The following is a 17489-nucleotide window of genomic DNA, read 5'->3' as shown; positions in this document are numbered from 1 at the left end:
AATATGAAATCGAAATATGGAATAGACAAGAGGTTGGGTCTTTAGTGTTAAGACCAATATATGCCTTATTGTTTGCTAAGAAAAATATGTGTCTGTGGCTATTCCTGTGTGTAATTTGGTATTTGTGTTTTTTTTCTTTTGTCTTGCTGTATCAATAAAAATCTTTTAAAAAAAAAAGACCCAGCATGGCTTTCTCAAAAACAAGTCATGCCAGACAAATCTCATTTTTTATTTTATTTTATAGCGTTATAAGTGGATCAGGGGAATGCTGTGGATGTAGAGAGTCTTGATTTCAGTAAGGCTTTTGACAAAGTCCCCCTTTAGAGGAGCTATGATAGTCATCTTCAAATACCTAAAGGGCTATCACATGGAAGATGGAGCAAGCTTGTTTTATCCTACTCCAGGGGGTACAATCTGAACCAACGGCTTCAAGTTACAAGAGATTCCAGCTAAACATCTGGAAAAACTTTCTGAAGACAGTGGAACGAACTTCCTTGCACGTGGGTGGCCTCTCCTTCTTTGAAGAGCAGAGGTTAAGCAGAGGTTAGATAGCCATCTCCATGAATGCTTTAGTTGAGATTCCTGCATTGCAAGGGGTTGAACTAGATGACCCTCAGGGTCCCTTCCAACTCTACATTTCAGCAATTCTATGATTCTATGATTCTAAATGGGTGCTGTCTTGGGCAGGAAGATTACACATATATGGGCAGCAATGCAATCATTAAGTCAATGTTTCTCAAACTTGGGTCTCCAGCTGTTGTTGAACTAGAATTCCCATCACCACTGACCACTGGTCCTGCAAGCTAAGGATTGTGGGAGTTGCAGTTCAACAATAGCTGGAAACCCAAGTTTGAGAAACACTGCATACAGCACATATACACAACTTATATCTAAAGAGTAAAATAAGTCCCCAGTAAACCAACCCCCCCCTAAAGTGTGGGTGTAACAATATGCCACAGACACATGCTAAAAAACAGAGAGAACAAGGGAGACAGTTAGTTTGAATCCAACTATACCCTATTGAGAGGGGGGAAACTTCCAGTGTGAGTGAATAATGTGAAGTGTTGGACAGCAGACTGGGTTTGGTACGTTTCCACTGCTCCAGAATTCCCAGCCAGTAGCAGAGCGGTGGCGCATGCTTGATGTGTAAGTGAAGAGAGAGTCCATACGCTGTTTCTTTCTAATCTAAGCAGCTTTATTTACACAGACAGATAAAATAACAAACACCGTCCGAGACAGCAGACATTGTGTGTGTCTCTCTTTCTTCTCCGTTGAGAAGTGAAAGTAACTCACAGACAATTTTTTTTCTCTCGAACCTTAGTTTTCATCTTGTTCAACTTAAAACCCGCTACCTGACCAAATTCTTGAATTATTTCCAGTACTCTTTTAGTACTAGATTCTGGCTCCTGTAGTGTCAATACCAAATCATCGGCAAATGCTTTCAATTTGTACTGTTTAGCTCTGACTTGTATACCTTTAACCAATTGGTCCCTTCTAATCATATTTAAAAGGACCTCCAGGACCGATATAAAAAGCAATGGAGAGATTGGGCAACCTTGTCGTGTTCCTTTCTCTATCTTAAATTCTTCCGTCACTACATTATTCACAATTAATTTGGCCTTTTGTTCTGAGTAAATTGCACCTATACCATTTCCAAAACCTTGACCAACCCCCATCCCCTGTAAATTCTTCTTCATAAAACTCCAAGAAATGTTGTCAAAGGCTTTCTCCGCGTCCACAAATATCAGAACTGCTTTGGTATTAATATTCACTTGTAGTTTTTCTAGAATGTTAATTATATTCCTCGTATTGTCAGACAAGTGTCTGCCCGGGAGAAAGCCCGCTTGATCTTTATTAATTTCTTCTACTAGTACCTTTTTTAGTCTTTTAGCCAAAATATCTGCAAAAATTTTATAATCCACATTAAGCAAAGATATGGGGCGGTAGTTCTTAAGCTGTGTCTTCTCAGACTCTGTTTTCGGTATAAGTGTAATATAAGCTTCCTTCCACGACTCTGGTGCCCTTTTCCCTTCCAATATTTCATTACAGACTTCCTTTAAAGGTTGTACTAACCATTCTTTCAGGGATCTATAATATCTTGAGGTCAATCCATCCAGTCCTGGAGATTTACCTAATTGCATGTTCTGAATGGCTCCTTCTACCTCCTGCTCCGTTATTTTGCAATTCAACATTAACTTGTTTTCTTGAGAGATTTTTTGTAGTCCATTTGTTTTCAAAAATCGGTCAATGTCCATTTCTTTCTGTGTCTCCTGTGTATATAATTGTTTAAAGTACCTCTGGAAGCACTTTCTGATCTCCACTGGATTCTGTATATTCTTTCCTTCCACTTCCAAATTCGTAATAGTATTAAGTTTTTGTCTTTTTTTCATTTGCCAAGCCAGCAGTTTTCCGCATTTATTTGCCGATTCAAATGTCTTTTGTCTCATCTGTTTAATTTTCCATTCTATTTCCTGGTTCATCATTTTCATATATTGTACTTGATATAACTTTATCTCTTTCAGGATCTCCTGCGACTTTGGTTTCACTCTCAGTTTCTTCTCTCCTTCCTTTATTTTCTCCAGAATTTTGTCTTTTTTCTCATTTTGAGCTCTCTTCTTAATTGCATTCTGTTGTATCAGAAATCCTCTCATAACCGCTTTACTTGCGTCCCAGATTACTCTTTTTTCAACAGTGGTGTTCATATTTATCTCAAAATAATCTCTCAAGGTTTTTTGGGCCTTCTTAGTCACTTCTTCGTTCCTAAACAAAGTGTCATTCATCCTCCATCTAAAGGAACCAATTGGTGTTAGTTTCATTTCCATCTTCACAGCATTGTGGTCGGAGCAAGTTTTAGGGCAAATTTCCGCTTTTCTGATCTTCGGAGCCAGCCCTCTAGTTACCCAAATTTGGTCAATTCTTGTCCATGTCATTTTGGCCTCAGAGAAGAAAGTTCCCTCTCTTCCCAGAGGGTTCTTCATTCTCCAGATGTCAACTAAATCCATATTGTCAGTCATATCGAAAAAAGTTTTTGGTAGTCTACCATCCTTAGTAACTACCTGTCTCTGTGCCTTGTCCATATTTGTAGACACCACTCTATTCATGTGCCCCATCAAAATCATATTGTAATCCATATAGTCCATCAGAGTCTCATGTAACTTCTTAAAAAAATCCGATTTTCCCTCATTTGGTGCATAAATGCCTACTATCAAAAAATTTTCTCCTTGTGCTTGGATTTCAATTGCAACAAATCTTCCTTGGTCATCTTTAAATATAAATTTCGGTGATAGGCTCTCCTTTGCATAAAGTACTACTCTTTTTTTAACTTTGTCTGATGAAATAAATTCATGGCCCAGTATTTTATTGCTCAGTACCTTCCTATGTAGCCTTATCACATGTGTTTCTTGTAGACAAATCAAGTCCTATTGTTCTTTTTTTAATAAATGAAAGATGTGTAAGTGAAAAGAGAGTCCATACGCTGTTTCTTTCTCATCTAAACAGCTTTATTTACACAGACAGATAAAATAACAAACACCGTCCGAGACAACAAACATTGCGTGTGTCTCTCTTTCTTCTCCGTTGAGAAGTGAAAGTAACTCACAGACAAAGAACTCAGCTCCCGGATGTAGGAAGCTCCTCCCCAGATGCAGGACACATAGAGGTTAACCCTATAAGCACCAAACCTCACACAAAGACCGTTTGGTTGCCTATCATATATATACTATTGGAAGATTTAATTATCTATTTGAAGTCTGGTTACTACTTACAGGGGACTGATAGTTAATATAAGGCAAATATAAGATTATGATGCTGATCTTTACTGTAAGTATTAGGGTTAAGATATTTGCTTATGGTAGTTCAGCTAATCCTAGCACATGCAGGCCCCAAATACCTGAAAGACAGATTGCAATCCGTTTCCCCATTACAGATACCCAACATTTGGGCCCAAGTTTAAAACAGACCCGAAAGTGCACGCACCATCTGTGTGCTCTGCTATCCAAGTGATGTTGGCTCCCACTCCTGCAACTATAAGGCGTGACAGCAAAAGACACTAATGAAAATGGTGCCTAATGATTCTCTTCATGGCTGCTTTCATTTCACTATTCCTGAGACTGTAGATGAAGGGATTCAGCATAGGGGTCACCATGGTATACATGACAGCGGCTACAGTGTCCTTGCGATCCGAGTTGTTGGAACGTGGCTTGAAATAAACCCAGCTCACAGTGCCATAAAACAAGACAACCACAGCAATGTGGGACCCACACGTGGAGAAAGCCTTTTTCTTTCCAGAGTTGGATGGAATCTTCAGGATGGTGTAGAAAATGCCCATATAGGAGATGACAATCAGCACAAACGGCCCCAGGATCTCCACCACCCCTTCAGTCAGAAGCATCATTTCTATGACACTGCTGTCTGAGCAAGAGATCTCCAACACAGGGTAAAGATCGCAGAAGAAATGTGGGATCTCTCTAGAGTCACAGAAAGACATGTGAGACATCAAAATGGTATAAAGCAGAGAGTGGGCAATAGGGATAACCCAGGACACTGTTGCAAGGAGAAGGCAACGCTTACGGCTCATCAGGGCAGAGTAACGCAGGGGGAAGCAGATGGCCACATAACGGTCGTAGGCCATGGAAGCCAACAGGAAGCTGTCTGAGTTGCCAAAAGACATATAAAAGTACATCTGGACCAGGCAGCCATGATAGGAGATGGTCTTTTTCTGCGACAACAAGTTTTGTAGCACTTTGGGGATGGTGGTGGAGGTGAAGCCCAAGTCAGCTAAGGCAAGGTGGCTGAGGAAGAAATACATAGGAGCCTGGAGGAGCCGTAAATCAGAACGGATCAAGAAGATGATTGTTGCGTTCCCCAGTATGGCCAGCAGGTACATAGAGAAGAATAGCAGGAAGAGGAGCCCTTGGAACTCTGGCTGGGTTGGGAAGCCACGGAGGAATAACTCAGAGAAGTCTGTTGCATTCCCAGGACTCATTAGGCTAAAGAAGAAGAAGAAATGTTTAGGCTAGTAAATTCACCACCCTCTACTTGCTAGCTGCCCAAACTGAACTATGCGGAAATCCCTCTTTCCTCTCCTCATATCATATTCTCCATGTCTGTTTTTGAGATACTGCCAGACATTGACATAGCAAGGGACTTTAAGACTCTGGATTGGAAGCTGAGGGGTAGTTCTTTTTCATCCCTGCTTCCTGTTGAAGGTTGTGGCCCAGGGAGAGAGGGGAAGATACTGGGGGTAAACCAGTGGCTGCTCAGGTGTTGTTGTCAGGAATGATTTGGCTTCTTGGACCATGGTTTCTGCTTCCTTGAGGATGGACTTCTGGCAAGAGATAGGTTATACCTCACAGTGGTCGGCAAGAATGTGTTTGCTCATCAGGAGAGCTTTAAACTAAATCCTGAGGAGGAGGGAGACAATATTACAGACGAAAGGAAAACACCTGGTAGTGGGGTTAATAGCTTTGTTGATGTACAGGAAACTGAGGTGGTGCTACAGAAACCTGCTAAAGGGCAGGAAACTACAAGAAGGATGCAGCTGGACAGAACATCTTGTGGTTTCAGTTGTCTCTATACAAATGCACAGAGTATAGGAAACAATGAAGACGAATCTGAACTCTTAATAAAGGGTGGCAGACATTATTGAAAGCTAATAGACATTATTGAAAGCTGGTGGGATAAGACACATGATTGGAATGTAGAAATTGAGGGGTACCGCCTATTCAAATGAAATAGACCAAACAGAAGGAGTGGAGGGGAGGAGTATTATATGATGTCTACACTTGTGAAGAGATCCATGAACCTGGAGCATGGAAGGCAAGTTGAGAATATATGGGATGAAATTGTAGGAGAGAGGAACAACAGTGACCTTACTGGGGGTGTCTGTTATAGACCTCCAAGCCAGAGACTTGGATGATGCAGTCAGCAGTATGCTTAAGCAGAGATATCTGCACAAAACATCCAGCCCCTGGCATTTATTTTTTTGCTATGAAAGTTTTAGCAAGCTATCTCCATCATCAGAAGATGCCAAGAGGTCATATTCACACCAAGCATTTAAAGCACTTCTGAAAAACATAATAAGTCTCCCCCCACCCCAAGAATTCTGAGAACCAAAGTTTGTTAAGGGTGCTGGGAATTGCTTCTCTGTGAGTGGTAAAATACAGTTCCCAGAATTCTTTGGGGCTAGTCATGTGCTTTAATTGTATTGGGTGAATTCAGCAGATACTGATTAGTAACCATTAAAAAATCCTCAATAGGTTTCTTGGATGTTAGAAGCTTTTAAGTGGGTAACACATTGTTTCACCAATCTATGAGCAGTGAGAGATTCCAGAGGTACCAGGCGTGATTACCAGGGTCTGTGTTTACTTTTGGAACAATGAGGCCAAGTGGCGTCCGTGATCTCTTTATGATACAGGGTTTATTTACATATGTATGCATCCTGTGTCTACATGGAGAGAGATCAGAGCATTCACATCCCAAGAGGGTCCTGTTTCTTCCATTGCAGCAGCCTCAAATTCCAAGAGACTCCAAATATCATGTCTGACCTCTGCTGCAGCTTGAAACAGAATGCCTGCTTCATGCTTTGCTTCCCCCCCCCCCACTTCAAAAAGGGACAATTCTTTCCTGTTTGCTTACCTCCTTGCCCACTGCAGTTCTGCTCCTCCCTCCTGAAACTCTGTCCTTTTGTCTCTGCTAATCATCTCTTACCTCAGAGAGGGCTTTCCCCATTTTCTGTCCAGCCCAGACAGAAAATGGCCTTCTTAATGGGTGTTTCCTGGACATGGAAAAACCGCTTTAAACTCAAGCCCCCATTAGGCCCGGGAATTTAGGGGTTTCCTTAAATTCTAACCCTTCACTGAATCCAGACATTTAGGGGAGTCTTGCTCCCACCCCAAAAACATAAGAATATTCACACTTACTTAAGTAAAGGCACTTCCTGTTTGCTCTCTTGCTCCTGTCAATGTGAAGAACAAAGGAAGTGGACTTGCTCTGCATAGGACGAAACTGGCCTCCTTCATCTGCTGAGGAGATTAGCTCTGTGTTTTCTGATGCAAGGAAAGCTTTTGTTCATCTCTGCTTAAGGGTGGTGATCTCCAGGGTCCAAGGACGACTCAACCAGGTTCCCCCTCCAGAATTAATAGAATGCAATAGCATAAACTCTGGAGAATCATCATTCAGGGACCCAACCCATCATTCAGCTTAACAAATTAGCTTGTCCTCATTAATAAGTGTTAGAAAAGTTTTTCCCTTTGAGTATGGATGTCGGAGGATTTTGGTTTGCTCCACAACTGGGAACAAGTTTGAAATATACTTGGAGTCGAGTGTGAATTTCATGCTCTTTATTCAGCTCATAGTAGCAATGAATGAAACTTTCCCCAAAATGTCTAGCTATATATACAGTGGTACCTCGGGATGTGAATGGGATCTGTTCTGGAGCCCTGTTCTCATCCTGAATAGAATGTAAGATGCAATGGCGCACCTGCGCATGCGCGGGTCGCGTTTTGCAGCCTCCGCGCATGCGCTTGACGTCATTTTGAGCATCTGTGACGCACGAGCGGCGAAACCCGGAAGTAACACACTCCGTTACTCCGTTATTGTTCTAGGACTCAGCTCAGTACATAACAAAGCATAATCTCTGGGGGCTGGGGCGGTCTTTGCAAAGATCAGAACAGATGTGAGGGATAATCTACAAACTGATACCCAAGGGAGATTGACAGCACAACACTACACAATGGTCTAAGGGCTGCCTCTTTTTTAAACATTTTACATTGGCAAGATTTTGATTTGGAACAGGAGATGGGATGGACTGGGATGGACTGGGCCCCAGAAAGGAGATTCTCCATGTACCAGAGAGGAAGCAACTGGCATCCTGGAATTGTGTTTGAAGCAGCTATAGAAATTGTCAGCAGGGGTTCAGCTTCTGCACTACTCAGTGAGTTTTGAGGGATACAATGGAGATCTCTTCCATGACTTGCATAAAGGAAGGAGTGGGGAAATGAGAAGAAAAGACTGGGGGATATATCACCCTCCCTCTTACCCAGTGGTGTGGTCATTGGAATAGGGGGACTAGGCTAGTTCCCTAAATGTTTCCCTTGCACCTCCTTCCTAAAGCCAAGCTTCTGCCTGGCTTAGGAAGAGAGGTGCGATGCTCCGAAGGGTCCAAGAGCCCTCCCGCCAACTTCCCAAAGCCCACCTAGCTGTAGGAAGGAGGCAGCAGAGCTCCAGCATCCTGTTAGAAGCCTGGTGCCTCATTCCCAAAGCCTGGGAAGGTTCTGCCCAGCTTTGGGAAGGAGGTGCAATGCTCACGGGCCCAACATCAGCACCCCCTCATCGCCCTTGCAAGCTGGTGCCTCTACAAAAAAATTCACCGCACGCCACTGCTCTTACCCCAAGTATAATTGGAGCCACATTTTTCACCAGCCTTAGCCTCTGGACCATCTTCAAGGGCAGCCCCACTTAGAGGGCATTAGAGTAGTCCAAACAGAATTGTCCATTAGATAAATTTTGTGCCCAGCTCCATTTTTTGCAAGACTTGAACTAAATATCTCCATTCTACTCTATCAAACACTTTTTCTGCATATATAAATAACAGTCCATATGGATTGCATTGTTTTCTAATTATATAATTAATATTCAGCTAATATTCGGTTAGATGCCATTTTGCTGTTCATAAGAAATGCTGTTTGATCATTCTTTATAGAGTTGTCAAAAAATGTAAATCTTGCCACCAAATACCTGCCCAGTGTGTAAAATATTGGTTAAGTAATATGATAGGCTGTAAGACTAAGCTTAAACTGCATATATCCCTGGTGTGGCAATCTTTGCTTTGCTTCCCCCTCCCCCATGACTGTATTGAGAGATTTTAATAGATGATTAATAAAATTATCTGGAAAATTCTCATAATACTCAGCTTTAAAGTAATCTGGGCCTCAGCCAGGAGTTTTGCTGCCCCTTTGTCTTTTAATCAACTGAGTTAATTCTGCTATTGTAATTAGGTTTTAAAGAATTCTTCTTTCATCAAAAAAATATTTTAGGTAAAACATTTTCTTTACACATAATATTCATTATTTCATAATTGATATCAAAAAGTACTGCTTCGTCAAATCTGCATTAATTCCAGCACAAAATAAATGAAGTCCAGTTTTGCTATTAAAAAACTTGGGTTCTTTTCTCTTGTAATTGTCATATCTAGTAATTTTATTCAGTAGGATGGTGTTCCAGTTCCTTCTCAACCACTGATTGGTTAATGACTCATAACATTTTGTTCTATCATTACATCTACAATACCAATTTTCAAAGGCACACGCCTGAAAACCAACCCATGCAGCATTGGTCCATGATTGTCAAAGATTGACTTCTACCATTTTTTCTTCTTATTTCTGAAATCATATGTCATGGTCTAAATCTGAATGCACTTTTAACTTCTGATGGACTCAGAAAAAGTCACATTCCTGCAGGTGTTCTAAAGGAAGGAATAGATGTCTTGTGAGCTTTTGAAATTAGATTTGCTTGGACTGCCGTGCTAAAACTATTGATAATTAACGTCTTTTGGGTTGAGTTTTAAAGAAATCTGGGGATTTCAAAGCTCATCTTCCACCTTTAATCCCTAGATACTTCCTCAGAGACTGCTGAATCTCAGAATTCCTCAGGCTGTAAATGAAGGGGTTCAGCATGGGAGTCACAACTGTGTAGGCCACAGACATTACTCGGACCTTGGAGCCAGAATAGGTGGAGGACGGGCGGACATACACAGCTATAACAGTTCCAAAGAACAAAACGACTGTGGTGAGGTGAGCACTGCAGGTGGAAAAGGCCTTTTGCTTCCCAGCAGCTGATGGGATCTTGAGAACCTTGGAGAAAATGAGGATGTAGGACAGAAGAGTGACCATGAAAGGTCCCACCATGGTCACAGTGCCCTCAGTGAGGGTCGTCATCTGGATTGCTGAGGTGTCTGAGCAGGAGAGCTTGATCAAGGGATGGAGGTCACAGAAGAAATGGGGGATCTCCCCGGAGGCACAGAAGGAAAGGAAAGACATCATCAGGGTGTAGAGCAACGAGTGGAGAAAGCCTAGGACCCAACAGCCTATAGCCAACAAGAGGCAGTGTTTTGCGTTCATCAGCACAGCATAGCGAAGTGGGTGGCAAATGGCCACAAAGCGATCATAAGCCATGGAAGCCAGGAGAAAACTTTCAGTGTTTCCAAATCCCAGGAAGAAAAACATCTGTGTCAGGCACCCTCGATAGGAGATGTGCTTGGTATGAGTCAAGAGGTTCTGCAGCATCTTAGGGACAGTGGTGGAGGAAAACCCCATATCGGCTAGTGAGAGATGACTGAGGAAGAAATACATGGGGGAGCAGGAGAGCCGGACATCGCGGTAGATGAGCAGGACAATCACTGAGTTGCCCAGTAGAGTCAGCAGGTACATGAAGAGGAAGCCAGGGATGAGGAAACACTCATATCCTGACTGGTTGGAGACAAGACCCTGCAGGATGAATCCATCGGGATATGTCATGTTGCCCTGAGGCTGAGAAAGAGTGGGGGAAACAGAACTGACGGCATGTTCCCATTGTACACTTGATAGTAACAAGAATACGAGAGGACACTCCACAGAAGGAATGACCCCTTTCCCCATGCTTCCAGTGCCAGCAGTGGTGAGGAGGCAGGTGAGTTCCCCTGGTGTGTTTGCATCTCCCAACTGCAAAAGCCTGGGGACAAGAAATGTAAAATAATGTGTGTTTTCCTCTCTCAATTTTTCTGGGGAACACACCTAAATCCGGAAGTAGGATTTGAGTAAGAGGTTCTCCTACTCCCAGTTGTGAAAAAGGTATATATTTACCAAATGGCACACTTGTAGGTCACACCAAAGATGGTAGTGTGCATGGGAGATCACACTCGGTATGTGCAGAATAGCAGGAAATGTGGTGATGGGGCCCTTCAGTGATTCTGGGGCCCAGAATCATTGATACTAGGGCCCGTCTATAGATTCTGGGGGCCAGAAAATGTCTAGCCTTGCCCACTGCTGGTGCTGGTCACTTCTGAAGTTGCGTTGGGGGGAAACTGGTAGAAAACAGGTGGGGCCAGGATGGCTAATAAACAGGTATGATGGGGTTTGTAGTGTAAGAGCATCTGGAGAACCACAGGCTAGCTGCCCCCTCCCCGCTTTATAGCAAAGTGGGTTTGGGGGGTTACTTTTTACCACAAATGGACCACACAGGTAAGGCAAGCAGAGGCTTTCCCACCCCCCATTTTCTCTCACCGTGCACTCCATTGCATGCAGCACTTTTTGACCCCACCCTGCAGCAATTTCTGGGATTGGGTCAGGCTGGGAGGGTTGGGACTTGGGAGTCTGCAGCAAAGGAATGTATGGGGTGGAGGAGATCCTAAGCAACCCTGTTGAGGTCAAGTGTCAGCCTCCTTCCTATTTTAGATGTGAATGGGGAGTGGGAATATGAGAATAGCAAGAATGGCTTCCGCCATCCGTCTCAGGTAAGCGATTCAGAGCTTTCCCATATTCCAACAGAATATTAAAATACAATAGTCTGTTAAACATTAAAAGCTTCCCTAAACAGGGCTGCCTTCAGATGTCTTCTAAAAGTCTGGTAGTTGTTTTTCTCTTTGACATCTGGTGGGAGGGCGTTCCACAGGGCGGGTGTCACTACTGAGAAGGACCTCTGCCTGGTTCCCTGTAACTTGGTTTTTCACAGTGAGGGAACCGCCAGAAGGCCCTCGGTGCTGGACCTCAGTGTCCAAGCTGAACGATGGAGGTGGAGACACTCCTTCAGGTATACTGGACCTGAGTAATAATATTTTACACCAGCAGTTCTATGCAGCTGTTTCTTTAGTAGCCAGCCAATTTAATGATTGCTCTCTATTGCTTTTAATGGCTTTTAAAAAGTTTTCACATTGCTGAGGACTCCCCGCAGCATAGATTATAGATTCCCTCTCATAGATTACTCTATGAGAGGAAGGTATATAAATATTTTAAGGAGACAAACAATTTTTCAGTTGAAGTTAAAGTGTTACAAAAATCAGAATGATTAATCGTTTATGTTTATTAGAATGAATTAATCATGCTTGATTTGCTTTTGTACTAATTGCTTGCTTCTAAGTATATTTTTTCTAAAGCACAGGACAGTCAGAGAGGGAAGGGAATGCAGGCTACGTGTAAGCAGATAATACCAAGAACAGCTGGCAGAACCCGCTAGCAGAACAAGGGTTTGCAACATATTTGGCTGGCAGAGAGGAATTGGCAGTGCAGTGCAGGATAGATAACATGGCAAATACTCCTTTGTTTAACACTGTTTTGCTGGAATGCATTTTTTATATATAAACTGTGATTTCTTTCTGTACCACGCAGACCCTTTTTCTGACCTGAGAAGTCAGCGGTCTGTCCCTTCTTTAGGTAAAGGGACCCCTGACCATTAGGTCCAGTCGTGGCCGACTCTGGGGTTGCAGTGCTCATTTCGCTTTATTGGCCGAGGGAGCCGGCGTACAGCTTCCGGGTCATGTGGCCAGCATGACTAAGCCACTTCTCCCGAACCAGAGCAGCGTACGGAAACACCGTTTACCTTCCCGCTGGAGCGGTACGTATTTATCTACTTGCACTTTGATGTGCTTTCGAACTGCTAGGTTGGCAGGAGCAGGGACCGAGCAACAGGAGCTCGCCCCATCGCCGGGATCCGAACCACCGACCTTCTGATCGGCAAGTCCAAGGCTCTGTGGTTTAACCCACAGCGCCACCCGCGTCCCTTCTTTATTCAGTTTTCAGTTGAATAAACCTGAGTTCTGCCTCTAAGAAGTCTGACTCCCTTTCCTTGAGTGGAAAATCTGGAACACCTATCCAAGGGAAGAACAGCATAGATTTCGGCAACAAAGAGTTTAGAGTGTGATCCTAATCTCCCAAATATACCAGCTGGGAGAGTTTAGAGTGTGGGGTGAAATCTCCCTTGATCCTGGCCACCTTCACTTGCAGAGGAGATCTGCTGGCGGATGCAACCCCTGACATAGCTGCCTCCTTAGGTTTGTTCTGCAATGAAACATTTTGGGGAGGTTAAGATAATGGGACTCACCAGGGCAGGAGACATTGACATGGTCAGACAAGTAGTTCCATCACATCCTGATGTTGTGATCTGTGCAAAGAACAGAGATTTTGAAGGGAAAAAACTAGGTTGAGGCAAACCGTTGACAGTGGCAAGAAATGAGGATTCCTTTCCTGGCTGTAATTTTTGATGTCTTAATTTATAGTGAATTGCCCTGAGACCCCTGGGTATAGGGCGGTATATAAATTCCATAATAATAATAATAATAATAATAATAATAATAATAATAATAATAATGGAAACCTGGTAACTTTTAAAAACTAAGCATTTCAGAGGCTTCATAGAGGAAACATCTCAAAGTTAATATATTCAATGTCTATTGCAAGAAGTCATCATTTTGTGGCAAAATCACCCAGTTGGTTTCCCTTTATTAATGAATCAGTGGGCTGCAGCATGTCTTTCTCCTCCTTAGTTCTCTGGTCAACAGACTCTTTTCACCCTCTCGAGTCCCAGGTGGATTAGAACATAACCAGAGCCCTGCTGGATCAAGCCAAAGCTCTTTCGAGTCCAGCATCCTGTTCTTAAACATCCTATCAGATGGCTGGGGGAAGACGACAAAGAGCAGGCTCTGAATGTAACTGCACTCTCCCCACCAGTAATCTCTGGCAACTGGTATCCAGAGATACATGACTGGTATTCTGAGCCAGACCATTAATCCATCTGGTTCAGTATTGTCTACACTGACTGGTAGCAGCTTCCCAGGGTTCCAAACAGGGAATTTCCCCAGTCCTACCTGGAGATGCTGGGGACTGAACCTGGGATCTTCTGCATGCAAAAGAGATGTTCCACCACTGAGCTATTGCCCTTCCCTTAACTGTGTGAACCTGTCGCTATTTCAATAGATTGGGAGGTTTTCTCCAGAGGCAGCAGCAGGTGCCAGCTGGGTGCATGTGAGGCTTGTTAATCAAACCACTTCTCCCTTCTTGAGAGCTATACTTTCTTAGATAAACTCAAGAGAGAGCCCAGATCAGAAGGTTTGTAATCAACAGTGATGCAATTTTCCACACACTGGTGCATGGAACCTCCTCTCTCAGGGTGGCCTCTGAGCTATTGCTGAAGGTGCACCCCCCCCCCCGACAATTTATGTCTATTCACATGCAACAATTGCTCAAGGTTGCTGGCTTATGGGAGTTTCCTGGAACATTAACACCAGCTTTTGCTTAACTTAGTTCCAAGGTGAATTTTTTAAAACCACGTTATTCAGTCCTTCCACATTGATTCACATATAGTCTGACTCAGCTCAAGTTGTCATAAAGAGATCCTGTGTGTTGTAGTTGCTAGTGTTGAACGAGAAGCTGGGAAATCAGACAATAGAACGCACATGGCCAAAAAACAGATAGTCAAACACAGTTACAGCTTTAAGCCAACACAAGGGCAGTAACAGCTTGTTCCTTTCAAGCAGGTTCTCAAGCCACCTGGATCTCTTCAGGCATTGCTCCTCTTCCTTGTTGCACACTCCCAGTCACAGTTCTGTATCCAAGATGCTGACCCCATCCTTGGCATGCCCAAGATGAGCATCCAACACATTTAAGCCTAGATGTAAGCCTAGGAATTCTAATCTAGGAATTAGAATGGAGCACAGGCTTACAGCCTTACCCCCACCTCAAATTCATAACAATAAATTCATAACAAATTCATAACAATTCTGAGACCATCCGGTTAATGTGAGTATTCCATAATGTTACCTGATCCAACAGGGGTCATAAGAAGTGTCCGTTGATGTTAATAAATGTTATAAATGACCACTGTGCTATGTCAAATATTTTTTCTTCTTTTCCAAGACCCCTAACCACTCAATTGTGATATGTTCTGAAAGTGCTACATACTGTATTCTAACACACCAAACCTTCACGATGAATCCTTTATATCAGGGGTGAGCAACCTAAGGCCCGGGGGCCGGATGCAGCCCAATCACCTTCTCAATCCGGCCTGTGGACAATCTGGGAATCAGCGTGTTTTTACATGAGTAGAATGTGTCCTTTTATTTAAAATGCATCTCTGGGTTATTCATGGGGCATAGGAATTTGTTCATCCCCCCCCCAATATAGTCTGGCCCCCCACAAAGTCTGAGGGTCAGTGGATCGGCCCCCTGCTGAAAAAGTTTGCTGACCCCTGGAATAGAGCCTTACTGCGAAGACTGTGTGTTGGTCAGCATGCACTGATCTACACACATAAAACAAATTCACTCACAAATTCACTCATGCCATCCTCCCCCCCCCAAAAAAATATAGTCCTGCCCACCACATGGTCGGAGGGACGGTGGACTGGACCACAGCTGAAAAAGGTTGCTGACCCCTGCTTTAGATAGAACACCTTTCAAAACCATGTCTGAAGCACAGTGTATTTGAAGAGCATGCTCTCCTTTCTTTTTGAAACGCAAATGTACTAGCCAATGTATTTATTTATTTTTAGGGTTAAAGGATTTGTGCCTTTGGCATGCATGTCTACTGCAGATGACCATCTAATTGTTTATAGCACTCGTTGATAGAAGACTCTTATGGCTCATAAGCCAGCTCCACGAAGGTACCCTTGCCAGAGTGAGATTCACTCCAGCGGGCGACCTTACAAATTCGATACCAATAAACAAGGGAGTGCGCCAAGGATGTATATTGGCTCCCTGCCTATTCAACCTATTCATCAGCGACATGCGAGCACCCCTAGTCAACTCATCTCCAAGTACACACGCGCCTAGACTAGCGGATTACCGCTGCCCACTCCTTTTATATGCGGACGACGCGGTAATTCTATCTTATACACGTGTTGGACTAACCAGAGCTCTGAAGATCTTTGCCACGTATTGTCAGCTCAATCAATTAACCATCAGCCATGCCAAGTCCAAGATTCTGATCTTCTCCAGAAGCCGGAGATTATACAAATGGAAGCTTGGTGGAGCAAAAATAGAGCAAGTCCTAAAATTTCAATACCTAGGAGTTATTTTTCAATACAATTTGGGGTGGAAAGCTCAAATTCAACACCTACTTAATAAGGCCAAAACCTTGTCATATGCGCTCCTCCGATTCTTCTTTTCGGACGGAGCTTTGCATGTTCCCTCGGCCCTAAAGGTGTTCAAGGCAAAAGTGGTTGCCGTGCTTGCTTATGCTGCCCCGCTCTGGGCCGTGATGACAGATCTTGCTCCCCTTGAGACTCTGCAAAGCCAATTCCTACGTCGGCTCCTAATGCTCCCCTGTGCGTAAGCAACGCAGCCATGCGACTAGAATTGAAGGTCGCATCCTTAGAAACTTGTCTGTGGAAGCAAGTCTTCAATTACTGGTTATCATTGTGGCATAGATTACCAAACCATTACCTTGTCCAATGCTTATGGCGAGATGAATTCTCTAGCCTTTGGACTAGTAGAATTCATGCCAAACTCCTGAGTTATGGAATCTCTCCCTCAGATTCCCTAAAACTAGACCAAATCACTGCTCAAAGACTAATCCGCCAAAGACTGGATGACATCGATTTACAGCGAAATTATACACTGGGGGGAGGTGTTTGTTCGCCCCAGAACATTGGTATCACTTTAACTTACTGCGTTCCATCATACCTTTCCTCCCTTTCGACTGTTGCCCATAGACTGGCCTTCACCAAAGCGAGGTTTAACGTTTTTCCCTCCAATGTCCTGAGACATAGGTTCTCAAAGGGCCAAGCCCCCGCCGTGTGCGAATGTGATAAGGTGACGCTGGAGTCGCTCCAGCACATTATGTTCACTTGCCCCTTGTTCAATGTGCCACGGGCAAATTTGTTGGGATCAATCATACAGAAACTAGAGGGTACCCCACCAAAATTCCACCTTGCCCAAATCTTGCAGGACAAGGATACCCACACGACCCTGAAGGTGGCTAGGTTCCTAGTTGCTGTCCTTTCCCAAAAGCGACGCCAAGGAGCACTACAAGCAAATTAAGGCGTAGTATGCCTTTCCATTTTATAGTATTTTATTGTTATAGTGGTGTTTTAGCGATTGTTTTTTTTTTATTTCCCTGTGGCACAAGCTGTTATTTAGGTGTTGTTTTTACCTGTATGGGCCTATGGCCGTAATAAATTTCTCAAAATTTCTCATTTATAGCACTAGTGAGTCATATGAATGAACCAGCAAGTTGGTCAAAAACAGAATAAACTGAAGGGGTCTGAAATATAACACCCACCCACAAATTTTGCCCCTGGTGGCTTTTGTAGAGCTCTATATGTACCCCTTTTATGATTTCTATTTATTTAAACATTGCCGTCCACACAGACACCACCAGGGGAGATTCTGCTTCCATGGGCTGTGATTTGAATGAAGAGATAGATCCTGGAGAGATCCTTTAGAAGACTCACATAGAAACAGTTACCATGCTCCGAAGCCCAAATTGAGTATTTATGAAGTGTACAAAGGGCTACTCTGGTTTTCT

General features: G+C 43.4%; 2 protein-coding genes across 2 annotated transcripts; both read right to left on the bottom strand.

Moving 5' to 3' along the window:
* Positions 1-4048: 4048 nt before the first annotated feature.
* LOC310752841 (olfactory receptor 1468-like) lies at positions 4049-6985 on the bottom strand (the record flags this gene model as incomplete). The annotated part of the gene is made up of 2 exons (XM_083593935.1): positions 6921-6985; positions 4049-4988 (listed from the first exon to the last, which is right to left on the bottom strand). The coding sequence occupies exon 2, from the start codon at positions 4982-4984 to the stop codon at positions 4049-4051; it is 936 nt and encodes a 311-aa protein (XP_083450061.1). The 5' UTR covers positions 4985-4988; positions 6921-6985.
* A 2405-nt stretch (positions 6986-9390) lies between these two features.
* LOC310752832 (olfactory receptor 1L4-like) lies at positions 9391-13128 on the bottom strand. The gene is made up of 2 exons (XM_083593921.1): positions 13072-13128; positions 9391-10526 (listed from the first exon to the last, which is right to left on the bottom strand). The coding sequence occupies exons 1-2, from the start codon at positions 13090-13092 to the stop codon at positions 9588-9590; spliced, it is 960 nt and encodes a 319-aa protein (XP_083450047.1). The 5' UTR covers positions 13093-13128; the 3' UTR covers positions 9391-9587.
* Between the last annotated feature and the right edge of the window lie 4361 nt (positions 13129-17489).

This window comes from Podarcis filfolensis (genome assembly GCF_964270895.1).
Source record: "Podarcis filfolensis genome assembly, chromosome: 17".
In the NCBI taxonomy this organism is placed as follows: Eukaryota; Metazoa; Chordata; class Lepidosauria; order Squamata; family Lacertidae; genus Podarcis; species Podarcis filfolensis.
The sequence above is the reverse complement of the archived record's forward strand: the minus strand, read 5'-3'. Positions and strand labels throughout refer to the sequence as shown.